Source organism: Capsicum annuum, chromosome 6 (genome assembly GCF_002878395.1).
Source record: "Capsicum annuum cultivar UCD-10X-F1 chromosome 6, UCD10Xv1.1, whole genome shotgun sequence".
Classification (NCBI taxonomy): Eukaryota; Viridiplantae; Streptophyta; class Magnoliopsida; order Solanales; family Solanaceae; genus Capsicum; species Capsicum annuum.
In genome coordinates this window covers 175,509,469-175,527,083 of record NC_061116.1, presented here as the reverse complement: position 1 = coordinate 175,527,083, position 17,615 = coordinate 175,509,469, and the positions used below count along the sequence as shown (strand labels likewise).

General features: G+C 31.4%; 2 protein-coding genes across 8 annotated transcripts; one reads left to right on the top strand and one right to left on the bottom strand.

The window, feature by feature from the left end:
• Positions 1-8,927: 8,927 nt before the first annotated feature.
• On the bottom strand, positions 8,928-17,392 carry LOC107872967 (purine permease 3). The gene is made up of 2 exons (XM_016719648.2): positions 16,396-17,392; positions 8,928-9,411 (listed from the first exon to the last, which is right to left on the bottom strand). The coding sequence occupies exons 1-2, from the start codon at positions 17,104-17,106 to the stop codon at positions 9,061-9,063; spliced, it is 1,062 nt and encodes a 353-aa protein (XP_016575134.2). The 5' UTR covers positions 17,107-17,392; the 3' UTR covers positions 8,928-9,060.
• On the top strand, positions 9,418-13,911 carry LOC107872968 (uncharacterized protein At4g19900). Of its 7 annotated transcripts, none has more exons than XM_016719649.2 (5): positions 9,428-10,263; positions 10,852-10,952; positions 12,023-12,157; positions 12,613-12,737; positions 12,974-13,911. In XM_016719649.2, the coding sequence occupies exons 2-5, from the start codon at positions 10,912-10,914 to the stop codon at positions 13,006-13,008; spliced, it is 336 nt and encodes a 111-aa protein (XP_016575135.2). In that variant the 5' UTR covers positions 9,428-10,263; positions 10,852-10,911; the 3' UTR covers positions 13,009-13,911. The 7 variants fall into 7 exon arrangements, 2 of the variants coding, with proteins under 2 accessions (XP_016575135.2, XP_047270935.1); XR_007057277.1 differs by lacking the exon at positions 12,613-12,737 and adding an exon at positions 11,734-11,794 and having other exon boundaries at positions 9,648-10,263; XM_047414979.1 differs by having other exon boundaries at positions 9,647-10,263; positions 12,613-13,911.
• Positions 17,393-17,615: the final 223 nt, after the last annotated feature.

The window sequence follows — 17,615 nt, the reverse complement described above, 5'->3', positions numbered from 1 at the left end:
AATCAAAGCTTGTATTTGCATTCCCTTTATTTTTCATGAATCTATTTAGTGGAAACTTTGGTATATATTTACTTTCTCTCTCTATGAGTAGCTAATTCTTCATTCTTGGGGTTCTGCTTGAATAGGTTGTGATTAGTGCATGGGTGTTGTTTGTTTATCTTCTTAATTAGCAATTTGTCATGGGTTTTGCATTTATTCCATGATTTAACTAAGCATTGGGGGGTTCAAACCCCAATTACCTTTGAATCCATATTATTCATAAAAGGGGGGTATAGACGAGGAATAAATGTAAACAACAACTTGACTTATTTTATTTAATAGCATCTCTTAGACATAAAGATGTTAATTGAGGTAATAGATTGGTGAAATGTTTACACGTATGAGGTATTCAAAAGAACCCATTTGTGAAATTTAGTGTTTTATTTAAAGATTGACACTAATACCTCTAAATCTAGCCAGCCTAAGACTTACCAGCTAAATTTGAATAAATTCTCAATTATCCATGCTTGAGTTCACACCTATAATGGCATAGCCACAAGATATATTCCCAATTGATTACACTTTTAAGTATTTTCAATCTCAAGATAGTATTCTAAAAGAAAAAAAAATTATCACTTTAAAATCATTCCAACTAATCCCCGTATTTTACATTTATATTTGTTTAATACACACTACAAACTCCTAATTGACTTTTAACAATCTCGAGTTTTGAATTATGTTTCTTCATTCCTTGTGGATTTGAACCCAACCTAAGTTGGGTTATTGTATTGACAATAATTTCTTACACCCATTCAAGAGTGTAATTTGAGCATTATCAGTGACCATGAATGGAAGTATAGTTGATCCGACGATTCATTATTGGTCTAGAGCTACCTCTTCTACTGAGATTCGGAGTTTTGTTTGTTTAGTAGGTTATTATTGACATTTTGTAGAGGGTTTCTCTTATCTTATGGATTTTTTAACAAAGTTGACTCTGAAAGGTGCTATTTTAATGGTCGGATATAGGTTAGAAGAGCTTTCAAAAACTCAAAGAGTTGTTGACTTTGGTCCCTATTTTGACTTTGCCCAAGGAGGGCATGGATTTTATTGTGTTTTGAGATGGTTCTAGTGTTGGTTAGGGTGCAATATAGATATTGGAGATTAAGGTTCTTGCTTATGTCTCTCATTAGTTGAAGCTTTATGAAAAGAACTACTATTCCCATGATTAGAAATTGCCAGCCATAGTGTTTGTGTTGATATTGTGCCAGAATTACTTGTATGGAGTTCCTTGCGTGATTTTCTCAAATCATCGTATCCTTCAGTACTTCTTCAGTCAGTGAAATCTTAATATGATACAGCGGTGTTCACTTGACGTGCTTAAGAATTATGATCTCACTATTTTTACCATCTCAACTAAGCTAATGTGGTTGCAGATGTCTTGATCCAAAAGTTGATGCATGGGATTTTACCTCATCCATTAACCCAGTGGTGGACTTTAGCCTTAGAGATTCTGGTTTTAGCTAACCAAACAGTTAGGCTTGATATTTTGACACCTAAACATGTTTTAGCCTTTGTTGATTTTATATATTCTTTGATAGAGCAGATTCGAGCTCACTAGTTTGATGGTGATAGTCTTAGGGTTATTTGAGATAAAGTGTTGAGTGGCAAGTCTAAGGAGACATCTCTTAATTCTAAAGGTATTTTAAGGATTGAAGGTCGAGCTTGTGTGTCGAGATTTTGTGGATAGGTGAGATTGATTTTAGCAGAGGCATATTTTATTAGATATTCTATTTATATATATAGGTGACGGAAATGTATCATGACTTGATGCAACATTACTGGTGATGTGGTATGACGAAGGATGTAGCAAACTTTGTAGCTTATTTCTTGTGTTGTCATTAAGTGAAGGCCGAGCATCTGAGACTGGATTGTTTGCTTTGGATATTACCCATTTTTTGAATAGAAGAGGGAATGGATCACTATAGAATTTATGAGTGGATTGCCTCATACTTCTCATAGTTCTGATAGTATTTGGGTCATTGTGGATCAATTGACTAAATCGGCTCATTTTATACCCATTTATATTTTCTTCAGTGCTGAAAGGTTGGCTAGTATTTATGTTTGCGAGGTGGTTCATCTTCATGGGAGTGCCCGTATCTATTATTTCAGTCAGAGGCTCAATGTTCACTTCTAGATTTGGGTGAACATTTTAGGAGGAGTAGGGAACTCATGTTTACCTTAGCATAGATTCCACCCCTATACCTACGGTCAACCAGAGTAGACTATTTAGGTTTTAGAGGATATGCTATGTGCGTGTATTATAGACATTGAAGGTTAGTGGGGGCAGCATTTATCCTTAGCGGAGTTTGCTTATAATAATAGATGTCATTCGAGTTCTTAGATGGATCCTTTTGAGGTGTTGTATGGTACATGTTAATTTAAGATACGGAGATGGTTGGCATAGTTTTCAATGCCTTCAGGAGTGTTTTGGGAGAGTTTCAAGTGCATAGAATCTTTAAAAGTTCCATTACTAACCTTGAACAACATTTTATGTTTTGAGTGTCGAATGATGATTTGGACAGTTCCATTAGATCTGAAATGTCAAATTTGGTATAGTAGCAGGGTTGGTTCAAGTTTGGAGCCTTTAGTATGCATTCGGCCCTATGTTTGAAAAACTAGTGAAATATCCCTTGAAGGGGTCCCAGGGGTTACTTTACTGAAAATGATATTTTCTTTTGAAAATCTGACATTGCCATAGAGTACGGAATGTCAATATTACCCTTGTAACATATATAATTTATTTTTGTAGGTTCTCGAATGAATTATGAGTGTTCGTTCAGAACATTTCAACTTGCCAAAACTCAGTTGGTATATTAAATTTTTGGGCATGCCTATTTCCTTTTTCAAAAAATAAGGAGTTCGATCGTGATCGTGGAGAAGGATATTTTTCTTCATCGTAATCGCGAAGAAGGAGCCATGATTGTAAAAGACATTTAGGGGGCAGATTAAGCCATTCCTTCTTCACGAATATAATAGGGCTATTGCAAATACGATAGGGCTGTCGTGAACATGTAGTCTTGAGTCATGGACCTTCATAATGCGAAGGCCTTTAACTAGGACTAGTTAATGTTGACCCCTTGTGATCACGAAGTGGGGTTCATACTCATAAGGTACTGTTTGTAAAACAGTATAAATACCTTATTTTTGTGAAGTCCAATATTTTTTAACCTCACAGCTTTGGATTTTGGCAATTTATAGGGTTTCTTTCACCATTTGAGCTTGGATAAGCTCCAAAATCTTGTTTCATTTATTCATATTGATGATTTCTTTGAAAAGACTCTTTAATATTGAATTTTAAATGGGTTTTTGATATTTTTATCGGTAAAGCTTAAAAGTATTTTTCTTCAATTTTGACCCTTTTTTAACCCATTTTTATGTGGGTTTTCAATTGTAGACTCCTATAACCATATATAATCTGTTTCTAAAAGAAAATTCCAATTTTACTCCTTTCATTTTCGAACTCATTTTGGACCCAACTTAGATATGGGCAACATGAATATCATTAGCTTTATTTTAATTCATAGATATTATATTTAAATGTTATAGTTGCTTCTGAGTCCATTCAAAAGGAAAGACTTTGTATGAAGGATTTTAGGCTTGGATTTAAAGTAGGTTATGGCTTAACTTTTTCAAACTGGATTGGGTAGTTAATGAATAAGTAAAGCAGACTATAGATTAGGGAAAATAAATATGGTATATGATTTTTTAGTTATTATATATTGTGTAATGCCCGTACGGGGACTTATTTTCTATTGTTGTTGACTTATGATATTAGATACTGCGTGTTGCCTATGTGGGGGCTTTAGACATCATTGACCTTATTTGCGCAATTAATTGCCTTTATTCTTAATGTGATGCCCATTCGGGGTCTTGAATAGATATTTAGGCCTTGTTGAGCATTGTTTGTCTTGTCTTTATCATGATAAAAATGTTGGGTTATGGGTTGATATGATATTAATAATGTCTTACATGCATATTTATTCTAATAGTGCCCAACTAAAACTAATATCGTGAATTTATTAATATATTGAGTAAATTTCTAGGCTTAGTTATATACGTATTTAATGGATCTGATATTTTTACACTGATTTGATCGTGAACATTATATCCTCATGGTGTACATACGCATTCATGAGATATCGGTACCATTGAGGAACATTAATTTCTGAGAAAAAATGAGACACTTATAAAAATGCCTAGATCAAAGAATATGTCGATCAGGTAGATTGAGATTTAGTGGAAATTTGAGATAGTATACGGATTACAAACCCCGTTGGGCCATATTTTTGGAGCATTAAGGCTTGATAGGTGTATACAGAAAGTCATGCAATGACTTTCAACTATTCACTTCATCATACATTGCATTGCATTACATTTGCATGTTATGTGTTGTTTCTTTTTCTTATTACATCGCACGTAGTTAGCTTCTACAAATACTTTTGTGTATGCTTGTCCCTTTCGATGTTATATCTATCTATCTATCTATCTATCTATCTATCTATCTATCTATATATATATATATATATATATATATATATATATATATATATATTAAAATTATTAGTGGAGACAATGTGAGCTACTATTTGGAAACTTTTCTACTTGTATGTTGTGTGCTCATAGTATTTTCTTTACCTTCAGTCAGCCTATGATACCTACTGAGTAAAAGTGGACCATACTAACCCCTACTGTTCCGTTTGGTTATCAATCTTACAATGAGAAGGACACGTAGAGGATAATTTTGTACTGTTGAGTTGGTGATTTTAAGGTACTGGCCCTGTCAAGGTTTTCAGAGTCAACTCAAGACCTCATCCTATTTGTTTTTTATGTTTTTATTTATTTTCGAAGAAAAATAGTTGTATTTTTGGTGTTTTAGTTTTATTTATTTGATGCTTTATACTTATGACATTGTTGGTATTGTTATATATTTTGTTCAGACTTCCACAACACTTCGCATATGTGTTGACCTGATTATGTTCTAGAAGTTTCGTCTTGACTTATTTTGTTATTATCTTAAATCTTCTTTTTGTTTTGGGTGATTAATTTATTTATCAAGGTTGGATGCGATAAGTGTCATCATGATCTCGATTTTGGATCGTGACAGTCTAATAATTATATATTTTGATTGTTAGATTTTTTTTTCTTTCTTTTAAATCACTTCTCCCTTCCTTTCAGTTTCTTAATCATATCTTTATATCTTATCCTATTACTTGAGTGTGGTTCTTTCTATCTTGCTTTTCATCACGAACTACTCGTACATTTCAGTTAAGTCGGACTTCAAGGCGTTGACCTTTATTAAAATTGGAGAATCCATTGATACTTAGGTTTACCTATATTGAAATTGGAGAATCCATTGAATCCTTACCAAAGTTGGAGCTCGCTTGAGAAAGTTCACTAAAGAACATGAATACAAGATTTCCCGCAGGGATTGTAGTTACAACCTCTATATGAAAGTTGTTTTCTGCCATCTCCAGAGAGGTGAAGTATTTAGATCCTTCAAAGTCACTAGTCTTAAACTTGCATCGATTAATCGGCCATCATAGCTGATATCAACAGATATGATAGTAGTTAAGTCATTGAATAAAATATCAGTGGTCTTTCTGAAAACCATTGTGATAGTTGACTTTATGTTTCTGAGTTACAAAAGGAAGAGATGAAGAACAGAATTGGTCTCATTGGGTGTGCCGAAATTTATTTGCAACAAATTATCAAACGTGCCAAAATTAACTGTGATAAAAAATAAATAAATTAATAAAAGTAATTTTCATTGATGAATCTAATAAATAAAAGTAATATTCATTGATGAATCTTGGGAGTACAACTCTGTTGGTTTCTTGATTTTTCTCTCTTAAAGTTATAAATGATTTAAGGGTATTTAGTAGCGTATTTGTTAAATCACTGGATTATTCAGGCCTAATAGAGATGTATTTCGTTCGCTAGGAATGTTGATCAGTGCTTCATCGCTTAAGAAAGGTCACCGAGAAAAGCTCATTGACCACTCTTTGAAAGAACTATGTAGTTGATGTTGATGTTCTCCCGTACTTGTTGAATTTCCTTAGAAAGTTATGCTTCTCCCCTATTTATAGTTGGAGGGGGTAAGTAAGGTTGCTTCTGATTGGCCAAAGTATATTCTTTTTGACATTTGGCAGCTTTTAAATGGTTCTTGAAATTTGATTGGGATTGCCAGATCATTTAGACATGTGGTATCATCTTGTTGGTTTTGAATTTGACAGGGATGTTAAGTCACGCTAACATGTGGTATTTGTTTGAACTTCAAGGCGTAAAGGACCTTGGACTTAAATTTAATAAATAAATTTATTTATATGTAAGTTTAAATTAATTATTCAACTCAAATGAGTATAAAATATATTCAAATTTTTGTATTAATTTAACCTAAAAAAAATTTATATGTCCACACAAACCAAATCAACTATATAGAATTTTTAAATCTATAATTTAAACCAAACTAAGTTGCTGGCAAAACTTGCCTTTCTTCAACGTTATCCAAGTTAGATGTGGCTGCACCACACCTGAGATAAACTCATGGTTATCAGTTTGACGTAAGTGAATTAAGTTATCTACTAGTCAATAAATCCGTGCTTCGCGCGGTGGTATAAACAAAACAAATTATGATATACATAATTTGTTTATCATTCTTTTTTTAATATATATATATATATATATATATATATATAATATTACTTTTTTAAAAAAATGTCCATTGAAATTACAAAACCTTCAATTTATTGTATGACATATCATATATTTACTCTCAAGAATCTTGATTGATATAGAGATTTTGTAAAATCATTGTTTGACTAAAAATAGTGATTATACTAAAACTGACAATTTAAATTTGTGATTGAGTCATCACAATTACCTCGCTTTTGAAAATATATTAACATATCAGTTTCAGCACAATTTATAACTTAAATAAACTATAAATGTCTAATATAAAATATATAGTTTTATATTTTTTTTAAACATCAACATGGGAGTCTAGCTCTCCTCTTGAGTTGGTGGCGGAGAAGCCAGTTAGATCGCCTATGAAACAACATATAATGGTAGTCATATCTCTATGGCAATTTACCTTTCGAAAAGATTACAGCTTTTTTTAGCTTGAAGGCTTATCCTGAAGCCTTATAATTTACTTCCTCCTTTCATTTTTATTTTTATATTATACTTTTTCAAGAGTCAAATTACATGAATTTCGATCAACATTTTATGATGTATTTTTTCATGATAACATAAAATAAATTACAACTTAGAGCATTTCTCGTATAGTTTTCGAACATCTAAATTTAAAATTTAAAATAGTAAATTAATCTACATAAATTTAATTTTGAAATTTAGTCAAATTAATTTTCATAATACACAATGTGACAAGTAAAAATAAATAAAAAAGTATAAATAAAGAAACCTTGTACGATTGGTACTTTCGATGTCATAAAGCAAGGTATCATTTATTAAATAAATAAATGTGCGTAAAATTATTTAGTGGCATGAAAGATGCCTACTTAGTTTTCCATCTACTTGAATCATTTTAATTGTTCTCTCAAAAGCCCAAAACTCAAGCATGCAACACATTGAACTTTTTGCATCATAATATCAAAAATGATTCATAGTAATTTCGAACTTTCTTACACAATAAATATTAAAATGCAAGACAATATATAAAAAAAATAACTTCATGAAAAGAGTGCAAGAAATCAATGTACGTGTGAGAAATTATTGATTATTAATTGAAAGAATAACTGTCTTCTTATAAGATGGCATCCTTGATCTCTTCCATTGCTCACTTTCGCCACACCTTAATTTTATTTTGTAAGGAGTTGAACTTCGTACTTTATAATAGAGTAGGAGAAGTAACTTTGTATGTATCGAACTGCCGAGTAGTAGAATCAAAATATAAGAAACTTTGCTCTACAATTTACACTAAGAAATGTAGAAATGTGTACACGATAAAAATATTAGGAATTAAGAAGGCAAAAAAGAGGAGCACTTTGACTGAATTGGCATAGAATGTCTCTAATTCACAAGCCTCTGCATTTGTGTGTCGAAATTCATGGAATATATATTCATATAGAATTCTCTAGTATAAAAAGCACCTTGACCTAATTTGCTTAATTGGTCCGTCTCTAATTGATCTGCAACTGCATCTATTAATATTTCTATGGTCAAACACCTACTAAGTTCCTTTAATTAGCTGCCAAAAATTTAATTCTTCAAGGAAAAAACAAAACACCAAAATTAATTGTAGTTCTTTTATAAAGTCTTCTTTGACATATAAAAAGTGTAGTTGTGGATTCTTTTTCCTTTTTATTTGGCTCCTTAGGATAGTGATCATGATAACTCAGATGTACTAAAGAAGTCATTACATATGAAGTGAGGGAATATAATACAAGATATTCCTTAGTTAACAATACATATGGAAATGAAGAATAACATTTCCTGTAATACATGAAAACAATGAACATTTGCTAGATTCTCTGGCCAAATCTTCTATTATTTGAACTTCTAGTGACACGACAAGATTTTAGTATTAACCTCAATAACTGATCTCGGAACAATCTTGTAGTCACTAAAACCAGCATCAGAGAAGAGTTTTGTCCATTCTTGTTCATTTCTTTCCTTTTCGGAAGTCACAGTCATCATGAGCATGTCAAAGAAAAGTTGAGCTTCACAACTTATGAGATTTTTTTATTTATGAGAAAATATAGATGATAAAAAGTCCAAATTGCATGTCCATACAAAACTGAACTTCCAATAATTTCATCTCATGTAGTTAAATGGACCCTAAGAAAGTAAATATGACTTTTAAATTTTATGGTTCTAAACTAAAGATATATAAAATGTTAAAATATGTTTTAACTTTGTGATCTTAAATATGCACGTGAAAATTTGAAATTAAAAATAATAAAAATATTTTTTTAAAACAAACAAATTAAAATGGAGAAAGTTTACATAGAATAACGAGTACTTATGATTTTGGCATATACAATAAGACAAGTAGTCTTTCAATCATGGGGTACAATTAGATTTATCAGTCATCTCTGTTTCCGGAGATTGATTATTTTCTCTCTTCTTGTTCTCTTTATAATCACCATAAAAGTACGAAGCAAATCCCCATAGCGAGAGGGCAAGAGAAATTCCTTTTTCTGCATTGAATTTTTCGCCGTAAAGGAAAACAGCTAAAACTTCAGTTGCTGGAAGCAGAACAGATATCAAAATGCCAGATACCAAAGAAGAAGCAGAATAGATGACTCCAATTACGCCTAAAAAGTAGAATTGCAAAACTATTGCACTCCATACTATCACAATATAATATTTACTTTCTCCAAGTTCAAATGAGTTTGCCTCCCTTGAAATTGCCTGCAAAGTATGTTACACCATTAATAAGCTGGTGAAAGAAACCTGATTATATTTTGTTTTTAACTTAAACTAGAGTATGCATTTTTCAATCTTGTTAACCTCTCATTTATTGTCTTTTTCTATATGACACCTAGTTATTTCGATCTAAGCATAAACTATTATAAGTAACAGATAAGTTACACTTTTTTCGTCAGATTGCCATTTAATATTTGTGATACAAATTTGCATGATATAATTAACGAATTTTTAAGTAACCTGGTTATATAAATAATTTTTAATGTGTTCATGCATGAAATTTAAAGTACACATCGAAACACTACAAAAAATGGGTCTAATTGTGAGGTTTATTTGTGGGAGTTATTTTAACCTCTACAAATTATATTAAATACGGAGGTTAAATTAATCGTCGCTAAAAATTTTAAATTTGTGGAGGTTTTAACCCCCGCTATCCACTTAAAATAGACCATAGCTAAAAAATTTAGATTTGCGGAGGTTTTAACCCCTGCTATCCTTTTAAAAATATACCGCGAACCAAATTTCATTTCTCCCTATTTTTTTAACTGGCCAAATATTTTTTCCCCATTCTCTTACCCAAAAACCCTACAATGGTTTAACATATGCTCGATTGTTCAGACTCAAATCTCGATTTCTGCCCAAATCTTAAATTTGGGCATAAGTCTGCTGATTACAGATTATCGAGACCCATATTAAGTCAAATTTCTACTGATATCTACTCAAAATCAATTTTGTGCTGATTTTTCCAAATTTCTCTCCTACTCCTCCAAAATTCACAGCCTCCAAATTGCAATCCTCCGCCGTCTTTCACTCATTTTCTAGTTCTCACCGAAAAATGTAAGCTACAAACTTATTATTTCCCTAATATGCTGATTTAGTTTAAAATTTATAAGTGTCTCTGTGTGTATTAAGGTAAACTAAAGTTGAAGATTTCGTGTAAAGGTTTGAGCTACATCTCCAAATGATCAAATCAATTTTTGGTGAATTAAACATATTTATAGACTCTCCTTCGTTATTTCAATGAGTTAAAGGTAAAAAAACACACCTAAAGTATCCTAGGTTTAAAATTTCTGCTGATTTTGATGATTGTGAATGCTAAAACCTTTGACTGTGAATGCTAATAGGATCTCTTTCATTCTGTTCTCATCAGAGCGACAAATTTTCATATTTCCCTTTGTGTGTTATTTGTCTCTTACATATGGATCTGTAAATGTTGCAGCTCGTAAGCTGGATATACTTCTCCATTTCTTGTACATATTTTTCATTTGTCTTAGATCTGTATGTGTATATTTGATGTGCTACATGTTTTGGTTCATTAGAGTTGGTTTTGTTTGGTAAGTGCCCTGTCCTGTTGTGGTCACTCTTTGGTTGAGATGTCATATAGTGGATTGAGTTTCTCTCTCTTTTCTTCTTTGGTTATGTTAGGGACTTGATTTTGTTGTTGATGTGGGTGTTCGAGTGGCTTAACTGTCTACTATAGTTGATATGACTGAAAGTGCACCTCGAATTATACACACCAGGGAAAGGTAAACTCAAAAGTGTGTTTCCAGGATTTGATGCCTTAGCATTCTGTTTACCTACATGATTGCATATGTATTAAATTGATGAAAGCTGGCTAGCAATTTTCTATATATTCCAATTAATTAAGTATGGGGACTGATAGCTGATTCAGAGTGCATACTACATATGTATATATATCTGATGAACTTTGTGTCAAATTAAAGTCTAAAGACACATTGCCTGGTAGCCCTTTATAATGAAAAAACCTTGTGGCCTTATAACTGTATAAGCACCTTCATCAGTGAGATGTGACAACTACACTCGGGTTGGTTTTCTATATTATATAAGAGTCTAGCAACCCCTCAATGAAAATATAACTAATGAATGTTTACTAGAGTACTAATGTTGTTGGCTGGGTGAAAACTTTATTGCAAACCCCGTTGGCTGTTCACCTTGGAATTATTGAGGATGCACGCTTTCCATCTGATTGCTTTTAAAAATACAATGAGTTCATTTTCTACAAATCTTAAAGGTTAAACACACATAACTTAAATCCTGGATCTGCCTCTGCATGTTGTTTGTTTGACTTATATCTTCATCCGAAGTTCATATTTGCCTCACAAAAATAGTACTTAAAGTCTACCAAGAAATCTTAACTTCTTCTTACTTAAAACAACATTTTCGTTATAAAAGTAGATAGTCTCAAGTTCTTCTTTGTGTATGCATGCATGTTGCATGTCTATGGTGTTGTATTCTTCATTTGCAAGTTTATTGGGGATGAATTTGATGATAGATTATTTTTTGCAGCTTCAAAGTGGCTATTGTGATACCCAATCTTGATGAGCTCCTATTAGACACACCAACACATGTATTTTCTTCACATTAATGAACTTATTTATCTTATAATTATGATTGAAGGATTGACTAAAGGGGCATACAATAGTTGTGATCTCATGCTTTTAATGAAATTTTTGCCCTTTTTATTTACTCTAGTATTGCTCTAACTTCAGTAATATAACAACTTCTGTTGGTGAAATTTATAGTTGTTTCAGATTTATAGATAAGCTTTCATATTCTCTTTTGCCTTTTATTGCAGGTATGGCGGAATCTATCTTGACTCAGACATCATAGTGTTGAATTCATTGTCTTCACTTAATAATACTGTTGCTTTTGAGGATGACTTACATCGGAAAAAATTGAACGGTGTTGTAATGGATTTTAGAAAGTACAGGTACACGCAACTCAATCTGTGCGTTTTGTATCATTTTTAAGTGAATTGTTCTAGTTCTGGTGTACTTGGACCTTGCAATACCCACCTTTTCTCTGGTAATTTTGGGAGTATCTCTATATCTAAAATTGAGCTTATTTAGGAGGAAATAGGGATCATGATGATAAAGTAAATAAGGGAAGGACACTTTTTGTGGATAAAACTACAGATTCTTTTAGTAATATAAAGTTTGATGCAACTTTTGTAGATTGGTCGAGGTTCATGCAAGCTAACCAAGATGCCCCTATTTTTAGAAAAATGATAAGGTTGCCCGTTGCATCCTAAAATGCTACTTGAAGATTCAATTTAGAACAATAAACTCGAATTGTACTACCTGTTAATCTACCAAAAATGTTTGCTAACGTTTATAAGTAGCCTCTTCTGTATAAAAGTATTCACCATCTTGTATGTATTTGCAGTCCTTTTATATTAGAGTGTTTGAAGGAGTTTTACGCATCTTATGATGACTCACAATTGAGATGGAATGGAGCTGATCTTTTGACAAGAGTTGCTAGTAACTTTTCTATCAATGATAATCTATACGGTAGAAAGATGGAGATCATTTTTCAACCCTCTTTCATTTTCTTCCCTATCCTATTTTTAGGCGAATGATTTGTAAGATGTTTAACAAAATTTTGCTGAACCTTTTGTTTCTACTGTTGAATAGCTACCAGAAGTAAATTATACAAAACAAAGTTTTCACATAATATTCTCCTAGGAAATGACTGTTCCAATATACTTCTCATTGACTTGGATATATTTCTCTTTCTTTGTATGCAGAGAATGACCAGAGTATCTTTGATGCCGTTCTTTGAGGTCATCTTGATTTTTTTTCTAATCCTTGGCCTTCAGTATCGAGTAGTGCTAAAGATCTTGTTAAGAAAATGCAATGGTCTGATCCTAGAGAAAGGATTTTTGTAGTTGAAGTCCTAAATAAGATTCAGCTTAATCAAGATCTTGTCATGTTCACAACAGAATGTTTTTCTTATATTGCCTCTATTTGGTGTGTTCTTTTTCATATATAATTAAGAGTATTATTTTTATTTGTACAGCATCCAGAATTCCTTTAGCTAAGTAATTAGTCTAGATAAAGTCCAAAGATTATCCCAATCAGCTATAGTAGCTATAGTTCGTAACCCAAAGATAGTACACATTTATATCTCAAACATGGACTTTCTCTGTGGTGTTCCACCATTTTATGGAGCTAACTTCATTTGATATCTCTAGAATTTTAGCATTAGAATTGCATAAAGCTTCTTCTTCATTATTTATTTTCTTTTTCATTTCAGCACAGATAGCACTATGGTGGATTCTTGCATGTGCCATGACATCTTTTTTGTTGCCCTATGTTAAATATGAAGAAGAAATTGAAAGTTTATCGTGCTAAAGCATAAACTTGTTATTTATAATAAAGACTGAAAATTTATCGATTGATTTTTATAGTTTGCATTTTTATGTAGCCAAGTGATGGGGCTGGTGGACCCATTTCACCCATAGATGCAAGGAGATCACGTGGTGATAATGATCCTCATGATATTCTTTGATTTCATTGCATTTGTCTTGGATATTCAATTATAATGATGTAATTGTGTGATTGGAATGAATCTTAGAATATTGAAGGTTTTGTGTTTAAATTTGATTTTGTAGTTTGAAGATACTAGTTAATGTTGAAAATTTGGAGTTTGAAGATGTTAATGTTGAAAATTTAATTTTGAAGTTTAATGTTCAATGTATTTTTGATATGCTTGTCAATTACAATGTTTAATTACTCTATTGTATTAATTATATATGGATTGAACAAATATTGGATTGTAGGTTAGGCCTAAAGGTACAATTAAATTTGAGCTAAAATTAGAATCTATAATTAGTTATTGAAAATTGATGTGCCCTAATAAATTTTTAAAAAAATAAAACAATTACGGAGGTTTTAACCCCGACAAGTTTTAAATAAAAATTTATTATAAAAAGAATTAAATTTAGAATAGCGGGGGTTAATAACCGCCACAAATTAATTACGCGGGTCGTAATCGCCGCAAAATAACCATCGCAAATTAATTATGGGGGTAGGAAAAAAATTGCCGCAAATTATTTGTGACGGCTTGTGTTCTGGGAGTTTTGAGAACCGCCGGAATTACATTTTGTGGGGGTTTTAAACCACCGCAAATTGTAAAATTAACCCTTTTTTGTAATGTAAATTAGGTGTAAGACATGTTTTGTAATAATAGACAAGGTAAATATTAGGGGTTTAAAATAGACAGATTGGACTAGATTTGGACTGGGTCAAAAAAGATTGTGTAAATAAATAGGTCAAAATGAAGTTATCCGAGCTAAATATATTGGGTTAAAATAGGCTAAAAGAAAGTCATAACTCAACCAGTTAAGTTTTGGGACAAAGACACTGTAATCCGTCATAAAACAAATAGCCCATAGTTGAGTCAATGGACAAAAAATGGCCGGTTGGCCAAACTAAACCTAAAACTGATCATTTTTAATCCTTTTCTCATTTGGGTCATTTTCACCTACCCTTCCTTTCATTTGTCAGCTCGCAATTTGAGAGCACTCTCTTGAGATTGTTATGGATGAGAAATTTTAAACTTTAATATGGTGATGAAGCTTCTTCTCAGTATCAACTTAGTATTCTTAGTCTGAAATCATAGAGTAGTTGTAGTCGTATTTTTCATGTGTTTGTTTTCATCCAATAATTCTCAAACCCCCCTATAACATTTTTTTTGGTTACAAATTTTTTGACTTAAAAAAGTCTGCTTTTTTTATTTTAAAAATAATAATTAAATACAATTGTATAGAAATGGTACAATTGTTCTATAGAATATGTATCAATATAAGATATATGTATAGAAATCATATAATTATTGTATAAAATATATCTAAAAATTATATAAATGTGTATAAAAATTATATAATTGTTTTATAAAATACATATTTGAATAATAGTTGTAGCTAAAGCTTGTATTGGATGTGCATATAAACTGTACAATTGTTATATAAGATGTGTATAAAAATTGTATAATCATTAATAGAATATGTTTTTGTATATGATGGATATAGAAAATGTATAAATATTGTATATAATATGTATTTGAATAATTATTGCAGCTAAAGGTTATCTAGAATATGCATGAAAACATTGCAGCTAAAGGTTATCTAGAATATGGATGAAAACTGTATAATTATTGTATAGAATATGTATCTGTATAACATGTGTATGGAAATTGTATCATTAGTTTATAGAACATGTATCAGAATAAATTGTTATAACTAAACATTATATAGATTGTATAAAATATGTTTATATATCATTTTTATATAACCAATAAAAAATACACTTTTTTAATTTGATTTATAAAAAAAGAATTATAATATTACACATTTATAGTTGGTTGTTAAAGAAAAAAAATTATAAAATTGCATATCATTAGCTTTTTAGTAGAATTGAAAAAAAAAAAAATTGGTTTTGTTATTATAAACAAAGAAGAAAAAAAATGAAGAAGCATTCAGTCCACAAAAAGAAAAAAGAAAGAAGAAATAGGAGCCGACAAAAAATTAACAAAATAAAGACGCGCGCATCAGTTGCATACCTCAGTCAAATGACTAGACGTTGGAATTTCAATACCTTAGCCATTTGCATGCCATTAATTTCAGCTAATGGATTGTTTTTGTCCTTTTTCCTAAAGGTTTAACTACATTTTTTTTTATTTATTCTTTTATAATAATGTTGTATGTACCTAATATAGCTATGTTTCCTTTTCATAACTATATATAACATACTGAATATGAAAATGTTTTTTCAGAAAATATTTTGACAGAGTTTCTATGGATCAATCTAGACTAGTCCAATTTTTAGATGGGCTAAAACCAATGACCAACCCAAACTTGAATGAATTGGGCGAGTCATATATCTAAAAGTTACACAAATACACAACTTATGTTTTTAATTTTACAAAAATTTTAACTCCCTAAACATATTATGAAATCCCAATATATACACAGAATGCTATATATATGTCGGCTATGTTATTTATATTAATAGGGAGAGAGAGTAAAGTAATTTTAAAAGTGGGAGAGAGTGTAAATTACTTCCAAAAGGGTTGGTATTTGTGTTATTTATACAAATATAAATTCATAGGCTGATTTTACCACTCATCATATGAACAAATATTTGAATTAAGGAGAAAGAAAGAGACCTGAAAGTCCTTGTTTATGATCATTCCAATTGTTGCAAGCACAGTAGCAATAAAGCAATACACTGTTTGAAACTCCAATACCAGTGTGTAAGTGATAGCTTGTTGTGCTTTCTTATAGATCAACTCCACTAAAGGAAAAATAAGACCACTCAAAGCAGCAGCTGCTAGGGTCATGATAAACCCTAATATATACTCTTTCTTCGGCTCTCCCTCTGGTTGATCACCACTGGAGCGTAGGGCCAAAACCACCGCACCAATCGTCAACAAAAACACGGAGTTGACTGAGTAAGAAGTGAATTTCAGCTTCACTATAAGGAAAGCAAAGAAGGCAGTGAAAGCAAGTTGCGTAGCAAAGAGAAGTCCGCTAGTGGAAACGGGTAATTTGGCTATGCCATAAGCATAGAAATAATTTGCATATCCTTGTAGGATTCCGATCCCAATAGTGACCACGAGTATTTGTGGAGTCATCAAAATGAGCTTGGTGGTATTATTATTGTTGCTTTTGCGACGGTAGATGTAGGAAATGACTAAAGGGATGAAATTGATTGGCCAAGCAGCCGTTTGTAGCCAGCTTGATAGCCAAATTCTTTTGCCTCCTTTGATGAAGTAAAGGCGCATGATCAAAGGGCCACCACAAGTTCCTACAGCTAGAATTATACAATTGATGACTAGAAGAAGTTTCTTCATTCTTGAGCTTACTTGAGGTTCCATAATTTCCTATGGAGAATTGAAGTTTATTTTCTCTCACGTTAAGTCATTTACTATAAGGTATGAATATCACATCTGGTTTTATTATAACAGTAGTAAATGGCCCACAACATGGGACCAACGGGGCTAATGATGCAAAAGAAAGTTTGGAAAAAATCCCTTAGGCATGTTATATTAAGAGAATAATTACCATTTAAGAAAATAAAGCTTCAAACGATATATTCAATCATTTGCAATAATATCCAATTCGAATTAAATACCAATTTCTAAGAGTTAAATTCAAAATCAAAATTATAACGTTTTATAGTATTGATTGTGGAGAATCAACAATCACTATATATAGAGAGAGAGATCAGTGAGTGTTGTTGAGAGGGACCCAAGTAAAATACATAGTATTACTATAGACTATAGACAGTAATAATTAAAGAACATATTCATAAGAAGTAATTATTTATTAAAATATAATTATCTAATTCGAATAAACTATACATAGCAAAATTTGAAAATCCCTT

Excerpts from the sequence above, each read along its gene's own strand:
- LOC107872967 (XM_016719648.2), bottom strand. The coding sequence starts at position 17,106 with ATGGAACCTCAAGTAAGCTCAAGAATGAAGAAACTTCTTCTAGTCATC. Across the intron at positions 9,412-16,395 it reads TCATAAACAAGGACTTTCAG|GCAATTTCAAGGGAGGCAAA; the intron begins GTCTCTTTCTTT and ends CATACTTTGCAG.
- LOC107872968 (XM_047414979.1), top strand. The coding sequence starts at position 10,912 with ATGACTGAAAGTGCACCTCGAATTATACACACCAGGGAAAG. Across the intron at positions 10,953-12,022 it reads ATTATACACACCAGGGAAAG|GTATGGCGGAATCTATCTTG; the intron begins GTAAACTCAAAA and ends CTTTTATTGCAG. Across the intron at positions 12,158-12,612 it reads ATGGATTTTAGAAAGTACAG|TCCTTTTATATTAGAGTGTT; the intron begins GTACACGCAACT and ends ATGTATTTGCAG.